This window comes from Sinocyclocheilus rhinocerous, unplaced genomic scaffold, assembly GCF_001515625.1.
Source record: "Sinocyclocheilus rhinocerous isolate Xijiao unplaced genomic scaffold, SAMN03320098_v1.1 scaffold3603, whole genome shotgun sequence".
Taxonomy (NCBI): Eukaryota; Metazoa; Chordata; class Actinopteri; order Cypriniformes; family Cyprinidae; genus Sinocyclocheilus; species Sinocyclocheilus rhinocerous.
Window position 1 is genome coordinate 4,575 of NW_015631097.1, and position 19,535 is coordinate 24,109.

Here is a 19,535-nt window from a genome sequence, read left to right on the forward strand (position 1 = left end):
GAATGAATTCGATACTGCTTTCCTCTCAGCCTTATTCTCCGAAGATTATGAAGATGAGCTGGCTGAAAGGGTCCGCACAAGGTATCAAGGAGAGAGAGAATCCATCAGAGATTTCGCCTTTACATATCGTGCCCTCTGCAAAAGATGGAAGCCTTGTCTAACTGAAAATGAAATTGTCAAAATGATTCTCAAAAATATAAAACCTTACCTCGCCAGCCAGCTACGTATTCGTGTGAGCACCGTGGAGGACCTGGTAAAGCTGGGACATCAGCTAGAGAAGGACCATGAACAGCAACTGCAATATGAAAAGTGTATGAGCAGAAAATCACAGCAGGAAGTAACTCCAAAAAACCTCAAACCCACTGACCAACCCCAAGTGCAATGTTGGAGATGTAAGAGACATCACTCACCTGGATGTTGTCCGCGTTATGTCAACCCAATCTCAAACCAACCTGCAAAACAGCAACATCCTTTCACCAGTCAACGATCATTTCATTCCCGTAAGTCTGGAGGTCAAGCAACTAATAATTCTGTGACAGCTACAACTAATAAAAGATTGTTCACTTCCAAGAAACCACCTCATACACCAACGCCTGTTTCTCCTGTTGTCATCCCACAACAGCTGAGCGTTCCCATCCTCATTGGCGGGTGGTCTGGAAAGGCTATCGTTGACACAGGGGCCAGCTACAACATGATCCATGAGAGTTTGTGGAAAAATCTCTTTCCACAAGAGAACCTCCAATCTTGGTCTCTCAGTCCACTGTATTTGGCTAATGGTGAAGCAGAGGTTCCCCTAGGATGGCTGCAGTTACCAATCCACATTCACAGCAAAACTTTCACTTTACCTGTTGCTGTCCTTTCCCCTAAAGCACTCGCCTATGCGGTAGTTTTGGGACTGGATTTCATCTTCTTTAGTGGCCTACAAATCAACGTAATGGACAGTAAATATTCATTTAAGTCCACCCCACAAGAAGATCATCCATTTCAACCTGGTAATGCAAGTGTACCTGATATCAGCCCTCAACGTCAAAAGACAGGTCAACATGCAAAGATTCTTAACCAAAGCCTTTCGCTGTTAAGTTCTATTCCCCCACCACAACCAGTATGCCGATCATCACCACTTGTCAGTACAGATGCACAATGTTTAATTGACAGTGCTGTAAGTGAAGCACACTTACCTCCTGCTGAAAAAAACAGACTGAGGAGAATCCTGGAGTCCAACACTCAGGTATGCACCCTTCAACCAGGTCGTACTGACGTCCTGCAACACACTATTTACACACAGCATCAAGTGCCCATCAAGCAGCGTGTCCCCTGCCAAACAAGCAGTGGTACAAGAGCAACTTGTGGAGATGTTGAATGCAGGAATTGTAGAACCCTCACATTCTGGCTGGGCCTCCCCTGTCGTCCTTGTTCCCAAAAAATATGGCAGCCTTAGATTTTGTGTAGACTACCGTAAGCTCAATGCCATCACCGAGAATGATGCTTACCCACTTCCCAACATCACTGAGATCCTTGAATCTCTATCTGGAGCAGCCATTTTTTCAACCATCGACCTCAACAGTGGCTACTGGCAGGTGGCTATGGACCCCCAGAGTAAACCAAAGACGGCATTCATCACTCCATCAGGGCTCTTCCACTTTAATATCATTTCCTTTGGATTAAAAAGTGCACCTGCAACATTCCAGCGGTTAATGGAAACCGTACTGGGAGAACTACGAGGAAACATTTGCTTTGTCTACATCGATGATATTATCATATACTCACCCTCTGTAGCTCAGCACTTCAAGGACCTCCAAACTGTTCTTCATCGCCTGCAAAAAGCTGGATTGACCATAAACCTTAAAAAGAGCAAGTTCTGCCTTAAAGAAATTGCATTCCTGGGACATGTGGTTAGTATCAACGGCGTCACAGCAGACTCATCCAAAGTTGAGGCTATCAGATCTTACCCTGTGCCGCAGAATATCAAAGAGGTCTAGCGTTTTCTTGGATTAGCGGGATGGTATCACCGTTTCGTCCCAAATTTCTTCAAGATCGCTGAACCCATCAATGCACTGAAGAAGAAGGGACATTCTTTTCACTGGTCACCCCAATGCCAGGAAGCGTTTGAGCAACTGAAGGCACATTTCACCTCACCTCCTATTCTTGGCCATCCAAATCTCCAACTTTCTTTCATTGTGTATTGTGCCAGTGATACCGGACTCAGTGCTGTATTAACACAACGAAAAGCTCAGGGACTGGAGGAAGTCATTGCATACGCAAGCCGCACCCTTAACAAAGCGGAGTCAAATTACTCTGCTACAGCGAAAGAGTGCCTAGCAGACATGGGCACTTGAGAAATGGCAACATTACCTGGAGCACAAGATGTTCACCGTAGTCACCGACCATTCTGCACTAAAGTGGGTCTTAAGCTCCCCAAAAACCACCAGCCGTCTCATTAGATGGGCCCTACGATTGCAAAGGTTTAATTTTGTCATTGAATACAGAAAAGGAAAACTCAATGTAGAACCTGATGCTTTGTCTAGGATTTCCAGCTTACCTTGTTGCAGCTTGTACTCCAGCCAGAAGGAGGATATTGAGCTTCCAGTCTCTGTTGTGTCAATTTGGGAGGAACAACACAAAGAGCCTGAGATTATAAAAGTGTTTAAGGCATTGGCAGAGAACAATAACAGTGATCTGAAAGACAAATATTAGGTTGTGGAGGACAAACTGTATCACAAGACCCACCTGGCCAAATTCACTACAGAGTGTACCTGCCTAGCAGTCTCACCCTAGCTGTCCTTCATCACTACCATTCCCATCCTTTAAACGGCCATGGGGGTATCTACAAAACCTACAAGCGACTACAAGATGTTGTTTTCTGGCCAGGAATGTGGACTGACATCAAACATTATGTTAAGCACTGTTTAAAATGTCAAAAATTAAAAAGTGAAAATCAGAAACCGGCTGGTAAGCTACAACCCATTACCATCTCACAACCAAACAAAATGGTGGGTGTCGACATAATGGGGCCGTTGCCAAGCTGCACACAACGTCATGAGTACCTTCTGGTTTTTGTAGATTACTTCACTCGCTGGGTTGAGTTGTTCTCCGTGCGCCATGCAAATGCACAAACCATAGCGAAGATTCTCAGGACCGAAACCCTTACCCGGTGGGGTGTTCCAGACTTCATCTTGTCTGACCGTGGTACCCAATTTGTTTCCTCCATATTCAAAGAGCTGTGTGCAAAATGGAATCTCAACCAAAAGTTAACAACAGCATATCACCCCCAAACAAATATGACCGAGAGAGTTAACCGAACCCTAAAATGCATGATTGCCTCATACGTGGATGACAACCACAAGAAGTGGGATCAGCATTTACCTGAACTCTTGATTAATTCAACTGTGCAGGAAACCATTGGGATGTTCCCTGCAGAACTCCAACTAGGGAGAAAATTGAAAAGCCCCATGGATAAATTACTCCAGGTTAAGAGCCTTTCACCGTCCACACCATCCTATGATGTTGTCCACCATCTAGTGCAACTGAAATTGAAAGCAGAGGAGTGCTGTAAGAAAGCTCAGGAGTTACAATAAAACCCGTCGAGAAGCCTACTTTGAAGAAAGAAGCCGTGTGTGGTTAAGAAATTTCCCTCAGTCCAGTGCTCAACATAATTTCAGTGCGAAACTGGCCCCTAAATGGAAAGGTCCTTACCGGGTTTTAAAGCGGTTAGGCCCGTTGAATTATCAGATAGCATTGGAAGAAACCGGAGAGGACGTCCGCACCGCACACGTGTGCAACCTCAAACCATGCTATCCAACAGCGGAGGAGGTTGTTTTCTTCCAGGGAAGGAGAGTGTGGCAATGCGGAAAATCCGTGCCACCGAAATCCTTTTACTTTCACTTTGCGTGATTTGGGGTGGAGTGTTTCAATTAACAGCGGAAGGAAGGAGGATATAAGGAAGCGCGTCGTACCTGAGAAAGATTGCTTCATCAGTAAGGTTTGCAGTAGTGAGAGTGATTGAGGGGATTACCGTGTGAAGTGGAAAGACTGCCACTTGTCGAACTGTTACTTCTTGTGATCGATGTCTGGTGCGTCACAGAGTTTCACGTGACTTTTTAAGCGGTGCACGTCAAGATCGTCTGCTTTTAGTAAAGCTGTTCTGAAGACAAGTGACGGCTGCTCATCCACCTGTCCGGGTGTCTGACAAAACCCGCACCACTCTCCAGTTCCTTCATGACTGCAAACTTGGTCAGTTCTTCTAAGCCGCCATTACACACACTCATTCATTCACTACTACACACGCACGCACTCGCACAACATTCACTTCCGCACATTCGATGTGCTTATTGTATTTACATAGTTGTTTAATGGTTGTTTAATGGTTATTTTGCTTTAAGATTAATGTTTGATGTTTTTCTTTAACTATGAAATGAACAAAATGTTTGATGTTTCTTTTTTCTCTTTTTCTATGGACAATTTATGATTGTGGACGCGAATCTGCCTGTGTTGGGAACTTGAATTAGCGTGACGCAATCTTGCACGGATTTCAAACTTGAAATTGAACCGAAGTGCTGAACTGTTTTTTTTGCTTGTTTTTTTTTTGCCTATCAAACAAGTTTTTTCCTCTCATGGACAATGTGGAATAAATCTTCCCTTGACTGTAAGTTTTCATTTGACTGTTGTTTTTTTAAATATTGTAACAGGTGGTTTTTGTTTTTGCTATCCTGGGTTAATTTAAATTTTGTCATGATTAATCCTGACTGGCGCCCGAACATTTCCTTTAATAGAGCTTATCTATGCTAGGGCGGCCACCACCGTTACAGTATAGTCCTACAAAGCTATTATTATCAGAGCATATGAGCAGGCCATAGCATAGCAGAGCATAGCGTCACTGAAGGTAGCATTATTTTAGCAGCGTTGCCCAGTACAGCTGAACTAGCCTACACCATGTTACAGCACAGTAGCGCTACTGCAAACCGGAACAAGCAGGCCTATACTGCATAGAAATTTCCTGTCAGCGCGTTATTTGAGTGGACTTTGCTTTTCCGATGAGCATGAGCGGTACACGACCGGAACGCACATTCATAGATCTGAATATTGAGCGGAGCATCAAATCGCGCAGTGACGAGGAGAGTGAAACATGCGCGCTGAACACTGCCGGGCGGGACGCGACGCGGCGCGCCATATATATTATTATTATTATATGTAGCCTATATTTTCGGTGCATCCCTACTTACATCCCCTCCTTGTTTACAAATCCGAAGTAAGTCCATACATCCGATTTAAAGCGGACGGGGCTTTCCTGATAACTTTATTTTACTAACTTACTGCATGCTGAAGGTGACCCAGCTGACCTCACCAGAAAAAAACTCAACACCACCATCTAGTGGATTGTAAAGAAATTGATTTTATTCTACCAAATAAATCTACGTCAAATAAAAATATAATAAAAGATCGATACTTGGCGTCCGTGTATCGATACAGTATTGCCGCGGAAAATATCGCGATACTATGCTGTATTGATTTTTTCCCCCCACCCCTAGTGATTTCCTTCTCACATTGCTGATTTCACCATTAACTCTTAACCTGTACAGTTTATGTTTTTGTATATGGTATCATTGTAATCCGTGACCATCAAAACATAGGGGTAGACATCACCTTTTCTGTGTTATCATGTTTGGTTCAGGAGCTATGACACAAAATACATAATTTGGTTATGGCGGAAAGTAAAATGGTCGCCATGGCAACCACAAGGTGTTTTTGCAATGGCTCCATTTCTGAAAATGTTTAGGGCCGCAAACTACACAAGTGTACCAAGTTTCATGCTTTTATGAAAAAGTGAACATTATTTTCACATATCACCTGGACTATAAGCTAAACATTTTTATTTCAATTTATCAGAATGCCTGTGTGTATGTGTGTGAGAGAGAGAGGGGGAGTTGGAAGTACTTTTCCAATTTCAGTGTGAGAGAGACATGAGTGTAGCTCCAAGCAGGATTTAATTTTTAAAGTCAAATTAAGCACATTTTGTGAGCATCTCATTTGAGGTACGTTTGAAATAAAGATGTGTTTGCTCCAGCTCTTTTTGGAAAATGTAAGGGATTTATATTTTAAACCATTCCTTTATTTACTGTTTTATTTTCAATTCATTTTTTGGTCCTGTTATTTAAATCCTTTTTATACAGTCATCAGATTATATGTGTGTGGGCGAACATATTGGGATATGTTTAAAACTGGTTACTTATTTCTGATTTCGACCTTAAAACCGATATGTATTTCACAGCTCTTTTCTGATTTTCAACAGAAATGCCTGAGATCTATTTATTTTAGCATACCACGGAATGCAGCCGGATTCCTCCCTGGACATGTGGGCGTCAGATGACAGACCGGATGTGGGAACGGACCATAAAAGCACAAAAACATTCATCAGGATTTCATTTATGACATCGGACAACATTGGACAAACATATTTCTCCCCCCCCAGAAGGCGAAGGTCACATCTGGATATCTAACAGGTCACGGGGTCAAACAATGCAGGGTGGTCGCGACGTGGGTGGGCTACGTGGGGGGGAGGGGGAAGGTCAAAAGGTAAATGGTCGCGACGTGGGTGGGCTACGTGGGAGGGAGGGGAAAGGTCAAAAGGTCAAAGCCATAAATCAAGGGTCATAAATCAATCTTGACAGTCTGTGAATTGTATTGACTACTTGCGGTTTCTTCTTTAATGGTTCAAACACTGATGAATAGAATAAGCAGACACAAACTAATTTTCATTATTCAAAATTCGTAATTCATGAAAAATCGTAAAAATTATATAAAGCTTGTTTTTTGACGTATACAATGCAAAATTTAATTTCTACCTTTTTTAGCGTCTCTCGCGCTGCTGATGCTGATGTCAATATATTTATGATCTTAATAATTTTTCACGCCTAAAAACATGTAGCCTATGAAATACTCATTACATATTTCTTTGCAAATAGATCCTGGGCAAGTTCTACGGGAGTGCTAGAGGGAATGAAATGTTCAAATTTGACGTGGTCGCATTTGTGCGAGTGCATGGTCTGCCCTGCTTCAATGCGTCTGCTGCATACAGCGAGGCACACTGTAGCCGGAGTCTGATTTCACTGATCACGTGAAGAGAGGCGCTTTCAGTGCGAATGCTTCAGGTGTAGAGCCTGGTTTATACTTGCCGTGTCAGCACAAATGCAAAGGATATTGAGGAAATTATGGAAGGCAACGGATTTGGTTTTCACACTAAAATAAAATAAAAGACCGCTTTATAAACCAAGAAGGTGAACATGTTGGTATTCTTGTGGGAAAAAAAACACATGCAAGTCCTGTCACCGACAGCCAGTTTAGTTTCACTTTTCTTTTTGTTTTAGTTTTAAAAAGCTTGTTATCTTTGCTGTTTACCTCACGTTACCCTATGGAGGCTTTCTTTAATTTTTTTGTTTTTTATTTATTTGATTCCTCACTGTTTGCTAAACATTCTGTAATTTATTAGTCAGTATATAATATAGCATGTGGAGCCATGCCTCATCTTATTTGTTTTTGTTAATAAACATTATGTAAGCTAGATTGTCATTATAGCCTATTGTTTTATTGTTGTTGTGCTTTTTAATTAAAAATAACAATGAATCAATCTTTTGTTTTAGTCTTATAAAGTGAAAGGTGTATAGATATAAGCAAAACAGACAATTATCTTTTCTTGTAAAATGTGACACCAAGATCGCGAATTCGAAGTGAAAGCGTCCAAGGTCCGGCTTATAATACAGCAAAAGAGGAATTCCCGTTCACAAAATTAAAATCACAAATAATACTGATGAAAAAGAACGGGTTGAATGTTGAACACTCGTTACCATATAACTATAAACTATGATAAAATTTCATCAGCATGCATTGATTAATGCCATGTTGTAGCAAAAAAAAAAAACAACAACCTGCGACCAACTGAGAAAGTTGCAAAAGAGGGACCAGTGGGAAGAATGAGTCTAGAGCCCTGTATAGTCTAAACGCAGCATTATGCGGATGGCACTATCAGTGAACAGGGCAAAAATATGTCAAAATGTATAAGGCTAGAGCACCCTCATTGATTTCAGAAGCACCCTCAGTGATTTAATTCAGGAACCGGGCCTGCCTGTATCTGGAGATTATAACTTAACAATGAATCAATCTTTTGTTTTAGTCTTATAAAGTGAAAGGTGTATAGATATAAGCAAAACAGACAATTATCTTTTCTTGTAAAATGTGACACCAAGATCGCGAATTCGAAGTGAAAGCGTCCAAGGTCCGGCTTATAATACAGCAAAAGAGGAATTCCCGTTCACAAAATTAAAATCACAAATAATACTGATGAAAAAGAACGGGTTGAATGTTGAACACTCGTTACCATATAACTATAAACTATGATAAAATTTCATCAGCATGCATTGATTAATGCCATGTTGTAGCAAAAAAAAAAAACAACAACCAGCGACCAACTGAGAAAGTTGCAAAAGAGGGACCAGTGGGAAGAATGAGTCTAGAGCCCTGTATAGTCTAAACGCAGCATTATGCGGATGGCACTATCAGTGAACAGGGCAAAAATATGTCAAAATGTATAAGGCTAGAGCACCCTCATTGATTTCAGAAGCACCCTCAGTGAATTGATTCAAGAACCGGGCCTGCCTGTATCTAGAGATTATAACTTTATATATTTCTATATTAGCCTATATATATTTACCCCATATATTAAACCGTGTGTAGCACTCTAACACAATGTAGCCTACTGTACGTGCATTGAGCGACCATGCATGGTCCTCTCCAATAACGTACCCATATAGCACACAAAGTTATGACAAAATTATATCCCAATATATAATTTCATGATGATAGATTTCCCAGGATTCTGCAATGTCTATTTTAAAAATCATATTTGTTTTAAGTCTTTGCATTGTTCCAAAGACGGCTCTAGTTCTCATCTGAACGTGCGGGAGAAGCATTACTAAATTTGGCCAAAGAAAACTTGTTAAAATCGACATTTTTCTATATTAATTTGTACATTTTTCAAATGTTTATTAAAAGTGCAAAAATTCATTAACAAAAATCTGAAAATAAGTCAATATTTTACTTTTTCGGGCAGCATTTTGTGTGTACGATTCTAATTTCAATTCTGGTTTTCAGCATAGCATTTAAAAATACAATAACCGTTTTTTTTTTCTTCTTCTTTTTCGTCATGGTTAAAAAACGAAAAACGAATGGACACAAATGTACACGGACCGAAAGCCAAAATATTAAATGCCATGGATGAATATTTACTGAGGGGGGCAGGGGGCTCAAAATTACAGTTTTCACCAGAGATTCGGAGCCAAATTACAGGACGGTTAAAATGAGTTTAGAAATATGGCAGCATGATTATATTATTTTTACACAGAGATTGATATGTCTGATAGTAAAATGTTTTCTTATCAATATATATATATATATACACAGGTGCATCTCAATAAATTAGAATGTCGTGGAAAAGTTCATTTATTTCAGTAATTCAACTCAAATTGTGAAACTCGTGTATAAATAAATTCAATGCACACAGACTGAAGTAGTTTAAGTCTTTGGTTCTTTCTTTTGTGATGATTTTGGCTCACATTTAACAAAAACCCACCAACTCACTATCTCAACAAATTAGAATACTCCATAAGACCAATAAAAAAAACATTTTTAGTGAATTGTTGGCCTTCTGGAAAGTATAGTGAATTGGTGGGTTTTTGTTAAATGTAAGCCAAAATCATCACAATCATAAGAACCAAAGACTTAAACTACTTATTTATTACTGAAATAAATGAACTTTTCCACGACATTCTAATTTATTGAGATGCACCTGTATATAGCATTATATGTCAATGTTGACCATTCAAAAAATGGAAAAAGCATACGCTGCCATATTTCTCAAGTTGTTTTTTACCCTCCTGCAATTTGGCTCCGATTCTCAGGTGAAAATTGTAATTTTAACACCCTTCTACTGTGGAAGCATATGGGCAGCAAAATTAATTTTGAAATGTAATATGCAAAATGACAATGCAATATGTAAAATGGCAATGTATTTCTTTATTTAAATTTACATTTTCCCATACATATGTGCAACATTTAGTGCAAAATGAAAATGAAAATTCAATTATATAATTTACATTTGCCATTTCCTACACTAGCTTTAATATTTAAATTAAAAACATATTTTAATGTTTTATAAGTTGAAAAATTAAAATGAAATTGTATTACCCAAATTGATTAGATATGTTTAACATGTCCAAGCAAAAACTGTAGCAAAATTGTAATTTAAAAGGCATTTTTCCTAAATGCATTTAGACTTACGGGTAGGACACATTGCTTTTTTATCGTGATACCGCGTGATAATGTGTGTATTTCAAAATGCATTCTGAGCCAAATGTGCAGCAAAAGGGTAGCAAAATGGTGATTTAAATGTCTTTTATTTTTCTTAAATGCATTGACACTTACACTTAAGACGTTTCAATTGCATTTTCATTAAATACCCCGCAGTAATGTAGTTTAAGGTGCTTTCACACTTAGTTCGATTGCTTGGTCCGAACCCGAGTTCGATTGCTCCCCCCTCCCCCTGCCCCCGCTGGACTGTGTTCACATTATATTATTTGGGTCCGAACCGCGGTTCGTTTGCGTCATCAAGCCAGCAGCTGTTTACCCCATTGCTTAGTAACGATGGCGCAGGAGAAAACAGCAAAATGCGTAGCAAGGCTCTCTTCAATTTTATATTTATGTTTTTGAACCGTTGGTTTTGTTTCCAAAGCTTCAGTACATAACGGCACTTACGTCTGCCTTACGAATGTACTGCAAATGCTCTAAAGTACTCTGAAGGTGAACAGAAATGAGATATACAGCTCTCTGCTTGCAGCGCGTCAGTCACGCTCGTCAAGAAAGTGAGTGAAACACACACAAACACACATTTTTATAAAATAATACGTCATTAATAGCGGTTCACTTCAGTGATTTGGTACGATTGCGTTCACATCAGCAGCGAACCGTTCCGGACTTCACTTGAACCGTACCCCAGACCACCCTTTTTAAGCGGACTCGGGTACGGTTCGTGGAGTTGGCTTTCACATAGCAAAGTTTCTAAATGGACCACATTTTTTAATACAAGTCACGCGCGAGGTAACTGTTCTCTCATTGGTCAAAGTTCCACGGTTTATTTTCCGGGATTCTACTTAGCTGTCACGGCTGTCATCAGTCAGGATGGAACAGGTTTTTTTTTTTGTAGCTGTCCTTATATTAATTTATCATTTTGAGCAGGAGTCCAGGATTCATCAGGAAAACATTTTTAAAATGCACCTACTAGGAAGAAGAACAATAAGAAAGCATTATAAAATGAAAAATTGCGCTTCGATTTTGAATGGCGAAGACGTGCTCAGCACCAGGTTCCGAAACAACGAGCCAGGTGTGAAAGCACCCTAAGTCGATGTGGATTCGAAAATGCATTCCGAGCCGATCACGCCTCCAACCTGTCAATCATTATATAAAGGTGGGGCTCAGCAACAAGATGCACAATAGATGTAAATATATCCCATTAACCAAACGCTTTTCACCTGCCTCAACATCTCTCATTGTTTTACACTCCGATTGATGCACATAAGCAAACAGACAGTGCAATTCTACACTTTTACCTATTTGCTACCATACTTTATTTATCTCCTATAATGGATCGCATGTCCCCGAGCACCTAAGCATTACAGGTGTGTCGCACCTCAGTTCACTCTGCACGCGGAGTGATGCACGTAAGCAAATTCTACGCTTATTTACCACCTTACATTATATTTTATTCCTCTCTTTTAATCCGTAACATAGCACGTTTTCTGTGGCACCTAAACGTCACGCGCCTGCCACAAGTGCTCTCACTTTTTACAGCCAGCGGACTCCGCGATTGATGCCCGTGATTTTTAATATTAAGTTATCTCACTTTGGCTGTGGCATGTTCTGTGACAGCTGCGTCTAGATCGGACTGGTGAAGTGTCATCTGGGGCAGGCAGGAGTAGCAGCGTTTTCTGTATGGTCACGGGCATCAACCGGACTGTAAACAGACTGAGGGATCTGAAGAGAGGAAGGCAACACCGTGTCTACACCAGATGCGAGCGGCGTGACAAACGACAGTATTGAACCCATTATAATCAGCGATGCTGTCTACACTGGATGCGGCACGATGTGACACGACAACTGTCGCGTCCGGTGTAGCCACGATGTAAGGTGGCAAGTAAATGTAGAATTGCACTGTCTGTTTGCTTATGTGCATCAATCGGAGTGTAAAACAGTGAGAGATGTTGAGGCAGGTGAAAAGCGTTTGGTTAATGTGAAATATTGACCTATTGTGCGTCTTGTTGCCGAGCCCCGCCTTTATATAATGATTGACAGGTTGGGGGCGTGATCGGCTCGGAATGCATTTTCAAATCCACATTGACTAGTCTATACTGATCGCAGGGTATTTAATGAAAATTCAATTCAAACCTCTTAAGTGTAAGTGTCAATTAGTGATGGGAGAAATTAAGCTTTTCGAAGTATTGAATCAGTTGCTTTGAAAAATTATTTGGTGTTTCAAAGCACTTGAAACAGCACATGCTGGCGACACCTGCTGGTGAAAACGTTGTAAAAGCATCAAGAACTCAGACCAAACTTACAAAACAAATGGAAATATTTTTTTAGAAATATAATTTTTTAAAATAAATAGTAAAGACTTAAATACTATTAAATATTAGTGCTTGTGTTATGTGTTTTATTTAAGTATAATCAAACCCTTAACACACAATGAACTAAATTAATTATTTAATGAATTCATTGATTTATGTAATTATTTAATTAATTAAGTGTTTTCATTAGAGTTGTCTATAAAAACCAGCAGGCAAGAGTAATGTTATCAGTCAGGAGAAGGAGGTGGATTTAATTCTATCGTAAGCTCATTTAGTTATTTTTAAGGTATGATGTGATTTGTTGGTTGAAAGTACTGAATGTTTTCACACATTTTTTAAACTATATAGCCACCTGTGTTAAAGGGAAGTTATCTTTTGTTTAACCCACGACATCTGGCCCTGAATTCTTTGTTTTTTATAGTACAATTTCATGGGTTTTCATGTCACATGATTAACTGGGCAACCAGTAGCGGGTGTGCCTCATACGTCCTGAAAAGTGAAGCTGCAGGCTCTTTGATCGCCCCCTGGTGGTTGACTGCAGTACAGGTCATAAACCCCGCCCTCTCCATGTAAACGAATGGGACTTGATAAGTCCCAAAATAAATTACACTTCCAATACAATAGGCCCTTTTCACATGACGTCACACAACTTCTGTTCTGACGCGAAGCAGGGTATTCTTACTTCCGCCAGCATAGTAAAGCGCTATTGCTACCATCATGGAGTTCACCCAGACGCTTGTACAACTGCCACAAATACGTATTCGTAAAATATATTAGAGGATGACTGCTGCTGTCTATTCTCGTCCTCATTCAGGTAGAGGCGTCTGGCATCTCAAACGAGCTTCACGTAGGGTTTAGAGGTGGAATTACAGTAATAAAAATCCAAACCATGTCATTACTCAACGAGGACGATGGGGTGGCGCCATTAACCATAGCTTCGCGCCAATCAACAGATTTGAGCAAGATGGATGAGAAGAGAAAGGCAAGGGAGGAAAATTACCAACAAAATGGGCAAATACAGCTCAGATTAATATGGTAAGTATTTGTAACATGCTGTTTGTTGTTTGATGTACTTTTGTCAGGCTTGCAAACTTGGGTTGCCTGGGTGGAGTGAGATTTTGGTAACTCATTGTCTCGGTTTCACAGACAAGGCTTGAGCCTGGTCTCAGACTAAAATGCATGTTTGAGCTGTTTTAACTGAACACAGCTTGCACTGACATATCTTAAAATAGGCCAATACAATAGGCCCTTTTCACATGACGTCACACAACTTCTGTTCTGACGCGAAGCAGGGTATTCTTTCCTCCCGCCAGCATAGTAAAGCGCTATTGCTACCATCATGGAGTTCACCCAGACGCTTGTACAACTGCCACAAATACGTATTCGTAAAATATATTAGAGGATGACTGCTGCTGTCTATTCTCGTCCTCATTCAGGTAGAGGCGTCTGGCATCTCAAACGAACTTACCGAATGCCGATCGGCGAGATTTGCCGCATGAATTCGAGGGAGGAGTTGAAAACGGAGCACTGCAGTCACTGATTCCCGCGACTCTCGCGCACTGTTTGCTGTCTTTATTGCAGTTAGATGAAGTTGGTTAGATATATTTCTCAAATAAACAAACGTTTTAGACATTTACATGTACACAGCTGCAATTCCAGGTTTTCAAACAGAGATGGCGACAAAGAGGCAAAACTTACGGACTGCAGCTTTAAATATCAATAAAATGGGGTCTATAATTTTACATTTTATTATTTAATGTAATTCAGAAATATTAAATGTATTAAGTTTATATAAAAAGCTTTTACAGTTAAAAACAGATAACAGCATTTGTGTAAATAAATATAAAACGTAGGTTATAGCTGTTTTTTTAAAGATCACATTGCATAGCCTATAACGAAAATAAAATATGGTCTATCATATTAATCAATAATAATTCACAAAGTAAAAACACAGTATACATGTAGTTAAAGCGAAATTGAATGGAGGAATTTAAGTAATTGTAGAAGTCCAAGTTCTTTGTCATGTGTAGTAAAAAGATTTAATATAAAAAATATGACTTGTGTCCATGTCATTTTCCCATAGTAAATAAAAACAAAATCACATTGTCTTTTTATTGCCGAACTATACGGGGAATTTAATTTACCAAGTGTACTCACAAATTATCCAAGGAATGACAAACCGAAATAAGTGAGAAGGTTTCAAGGATGTATTTTGTGTGGACACATAATCGTTGTCATACAAATCTGAAAGCAAGCAGTTGCGGCAAGCAAGCCACCCATCTAAAGCAGATGCAGAAAACGTTCGCAAAAGAACCCGACTGTAAGTACATTAACATTATTAGTCTGAACTTTTAACTAACGCCTTTCATATTTCAAGTTTTTTCACATTTTCCAGAGAAGTCTCTGGTGTAAAGGTATAATGGAAGTACAGATACACTGCTTTGCGGGAAAGCGGAAGTTAGCTGACGTCACTGTGAAAAGGGTCTATTTTCCGAAAGATGGTTTTGGTCTTTTAAAGTAGTTGATATCACGCTGATATATGTTCAATTCTTCGTTTTTGTGATAAGTTTGTTTTTAGCTAGTAATTTGAGGCTATAAAAACGGGCTTGTCGTAATGTTGATTGGGTCTGCGGGAGTTTGGGTCGGAGTTTGATACCGCAGCTCCACCTCACGACACTACTGTGCAGACTCTGGCTCCAAACGAATCTCTACTGCGCAGACTCTGGCTCCAAATGACGTCATTTACTCAAGATGGCAGTGGCCATACTGAGATTCTTTGGCTTAACTTTTCTATAGTGGTAGGAAGTGGAGACGCGTCATCCATCTTTTTTTACAGTCTATGACCTGAAGTGGTTCATGGGTTCACTTTGAGATCAACACCCTCTAGTGGTGAACCATCGGAGTTTCGAAACAGTGTGACGTAACAAAGCTTCGTTTGCTAAAATCACGTGACCTGGCTGTGAACTGGTTTGATACGCGCTCCGAAACACTGATTCGAAACAAAAGAGTCACAAATGTTTCGAAGCTTCGTGAAGCAGTGTTTCGAATGCGTCCATCACTAGTGTCAATGCATTTAAGAAAAATAAAAGACATTTAAATCACCATTTTTGCTACCATTTTGCTGCACATTTGGCTCAGAGTGCATTTTGAAATTCACACTGCATTTTGCTACAATTATCACGCGGTATCACGATGAAAATGCAATCCCATGTGTCCTACCCGTAAGTCTAAATGCATTTAGGAAAATTGGCATTTAAATGATAATTTTGCTACAGTTTTTGCATGGACATGTTAAACATATCTCATCAATTTGGGAAATACAATTTCATTTTAATTTTGCAACTTAAAAGCATTAAAATGTTTTTAATTTACATATTAAAACTAGTGTAGGAAATGGCAAATGTAAATTATACAATTCAATTTTCATTTTCATTTTGCACTAAATGTTGAACATATGTATAGGAAAATGTAAATTTAAATACAGAAATACATTGCTATTTTACATATTGCATTGTCATTTTGCATATTACATTTCAAAATGAATTTTGCTACCCATATGCTTCCATATTCTACAAAATTGTGGATTGCTCAGTAAATATACATCCATGACATTTAGTATTTTGGCTTTCATCACTATACATGTTTATCTTTTTCAGAAAAAAAAATATTGACAAAATGAAAAATTTGAACGGGAATTTTCTAAAATTTGTTTGATTTGACACGGAATGACCCTGTTGTATGTTTTGCCAAGAGTAAAAGATCCCACAAAAATATTGTAGTTACAGTAAGAGTGATCATTTGTGATGATGTTGTTCAGTCAGAGGCTGTCTCATTCTTCATTGGTGTGTTCAAGGAATTTCAAAGAGTCTTTATTCTATGATGTCATGGGTAATCCAAAAGATGTGTGGTTTTGGTTGTCCATCTATTACTTTTTCGGTTTTTAACCCCTAAATTCAGGGGAAGTAACAGAAACCGCTGCGTAAATGTTCTCAAAGTGTGGTTTCCTTTGCTCTGTTTGCAGGTGAACTCAGAAGAACATGCTAATGCCGAGGGTGAGGCCACTGTGTGGACACGCATCATCCCTGAAGAAATTCTGGGAAAGATCTCAGGGGTGAAGGAGGTTCCTGCAGAAAGGATCACAGTTTGGATTGATCCACTGGATGCCACTCAGGAATACACAGGTCTGGTGCAACTCTTTATTCCTAATGTAAATTAGTTCCCTTTTTAACTGCAAGCATTTCAGGAAAGAAGCAGGAAGAAATAGAATTTCTTGAATCACATTATTTATGTAGGTTATCTTTGTTTGAGTTGCATTTTTTTTTAATTTGTAGTTTTATTTTGTAAGTTCTGCTGTTATAGTATGAGGAACAGTTTTATGTTTCTTCAGTGCAAAGGTGCTGTACCAGGATATAAATCCTGTTTGTGCTTTCAACAGAAAATCTCCAGAAGTATGTCACCACTATGGTGTGTGTGGCTGTGGACGGGGATCCTGTTATAGGCGTGATTCACAAACCCTTCACTGGGTACACAGGTGTGTTATTTTGAGGTTTATATGCAAAACCAGATTAGCAGGTGGCTTTGGATCCAGGAGGCATTTTGGGAGTGTAGTGACGTTCAGAGGAATAAATGATTTGTGGTTTTCAGTTAATTTTTTGCAAATATTTTGTAAATTATTGGCAACAACAAATTTGTGATTCTTTGAGAGGAATTACAGTGTTTAATGATTAACATTACCAATGTGTAATGATTAAGTGCATTAACAATATATTAATATGAGACTTTAAATTAGCCAGTTACTATTATGATTTCTAGTGTCTTTAATGACAATTATAATGGTTCACTATTATCTATGAGGCAGTAATGGTCATTATACTTGCACTGTTCTGTTCTGACCTTCTGTTTTTAATGAATTCACATTGTTGTGCTCAAACGTGTGTTCTCATCCTCAGCATGGGGTTTTGTTGGAGAGGGATCCAATGTGGCACCTCGTGCTTCCTACAACACAAACGTTCCTAAGGTGATTGTTTCACGCTCACACTCAGGCAAGGTGAAGAGCTTTGTTCAGGTGGCCTTTGGCAACAATACGGAAATTATACCAGCAGGGGGTGCAGGTACTGCATTCTGTAAATCATCCTTTTTTGAAAAAAAAAATGTTTCACAGTTTTTCTCAATCACTTTGGCTCAATTCTCAAATGAGAGTTTTTTTTCTCAAAACAATAAGTTTCTTTTTCACATCAAGATTTGAATTTCTTATTTAAGCAAATTGTGTGTGTTTTGGCATGTGTGCAAATGAGTAAGTGCAACTGTCTAAAATTTGCACAATAACTAAATGCACATGGCCTGTTATTCAAAACTGATGAGTTAATTCACTGTGAAATTGTCAAACTCTTCACAACTTCTAAATGTTCTTTCATTGTGTGAGCCATCACATGCAAAATGATTCGTTCAATTATCAAAATCTATAAGACAAGCCCAGTCAAGTCACCTTTATTTATATAGCGCTTTTAACAATACAGATTGTGTCAAAGCAACTTTACAGCATTAGATAGGAAAATAGTGTGTCAATAATGCAAAATGACAATAGTAAACACTCAATTTTCAGTTAAAGGCAGTTCATCATTGAATTCAGTGATGTCATCATCCAGCTCAGTTCAGTTTAAATAGTATATGTGCAATCAAGTCACACTGGGGATCTGTCTCTGGGGCACATCTAGTTGTCCTGATCTCCACTGACATTCAGGGCTGTCGAGGTCATCTCCTAGGTGCTGATCCACCATCTGGGCTGGATACGTACTGGATCCAGGTGACTGCAGTGACCATCTGATCTGGATACAGACTGGATCTGGTGGCTACGGTGACCTCGGAATAAGAAAGAAACAGACTAATATTAGCGTAGATGCCATTCTTCTAACGATGTAGCAAGTACATCGGGTGTTATGAGAAGTGTTCCCGCTTCCGGTTGCCCTAATTAATGAAATGCTGAGGTGCTAAACCATTCAGGGCTTTATAAGTAATAAGCAAGATTTTAAAATCTATACGATGTTTAATAGGGAGCCGTGCAGTGTTGACAGAACTGGGCTAATCTGGTCATACTTCCTGGTTCTAGTAAGAACTCTAGCTGCTGCATTTTGGAGCATGGAAGCGTGCAGAACAACCACCCAATAAAGCATTACAATAATCTAACCTTGAGGTCATGAACGCATTAATTAACATTTCTGCATTTTACATTGAGGGCATAGGTCGTAATTTAGATATATTTTTGAGATAGAAAAATGCAGTTTTACAAATGCTAGAAACGTGGCTTTCAAAGGAAAGATTGCTATCAAATAGCACACCTAGGTTCCTAACTGATGACGAAGAATTAACAGAGCAGCCATCAAGTGTTAGACAGTGTTATAGGTTATTACATGCGGAGGTTTTAGGTCCGATAATGAACACCTCTGTTTTTTCAGAATTTAGCAGTAAGAAATTACTCGTCATGCAGTTTTTTATATCGATAGCCAGTCTGTCTGCTTCCTGACCTGGGCCCCAGTTAGTCAGGTGCAAACTCTAAGACTATGTGCCATATTTCTAGAGAGAAGAGCGGCACCACCCCAGGAGGGATGAAGACCATCTCTTTTCCTTGCAAGTTCACACACCTCTTTAATGTTATTTTTAGTGATCTCCGACTGGCAAAGTCGAACATCAGTAGCGCCAGCGTGAATAACAATCTTACTAAATTTACGTTTAGCATTAGCCAGCACTTTTACATTTGCCAAGATGTCAGGTGCTCTGGCTCCCAGGTAAACATTGGACTATGTTGGCTGGTGTCTCTATTTTCACGTTCCGTACAATAGAATCGCCAATAACTAGAGCACTTTCATCAGGTTT

At 39.4% G+C, this 19,535-nt stretch overlaps 1 protein-coding gene across 2 annotated transcripts in view; it reads left to right on the plus strand.

Annotated features, from left to right (window-relative positions):
• The first annotated feature begins 4,077 nt into the window (after nucleotides 1–4,077).
• LOC107741594 (inositol monophosphatase 3-like) overlaps nucleotides 4,078–19,535 on the plus strand; it is a 19,788-nt gene continuing 4,330 nt past the window's right edge. Inside the window, exons 1-4 of one of the 2 annotated variants that reach the window (XM_016554343.1) lie at nucleotides 4,078–4,230; nucleotides 16,687–16,846; nucleotides 17,101–17,196; nucleotides 17,615–17,776. In XM_016554343.1, the coding sequence (XP_016409829.1) occupies nucleotides 4,216–4,230; nucleotides 16,687–16,846; nucleotides 17,101–17,196; nucleotides 17,615–17,776 (433 nt within the window). In that variant the 5' untranslated portion in view covers nucleotides 4,078–4,215. The remainder of the gene's footprint in view (nucleotides 4,231–16,686; nucleotides 16,847–17,100; nucleotides 17,197–17,614; nucleotides 17,777–19,535) is intronic. The other variant, XM_016554344.1, reaches the window with a different exon arrangement.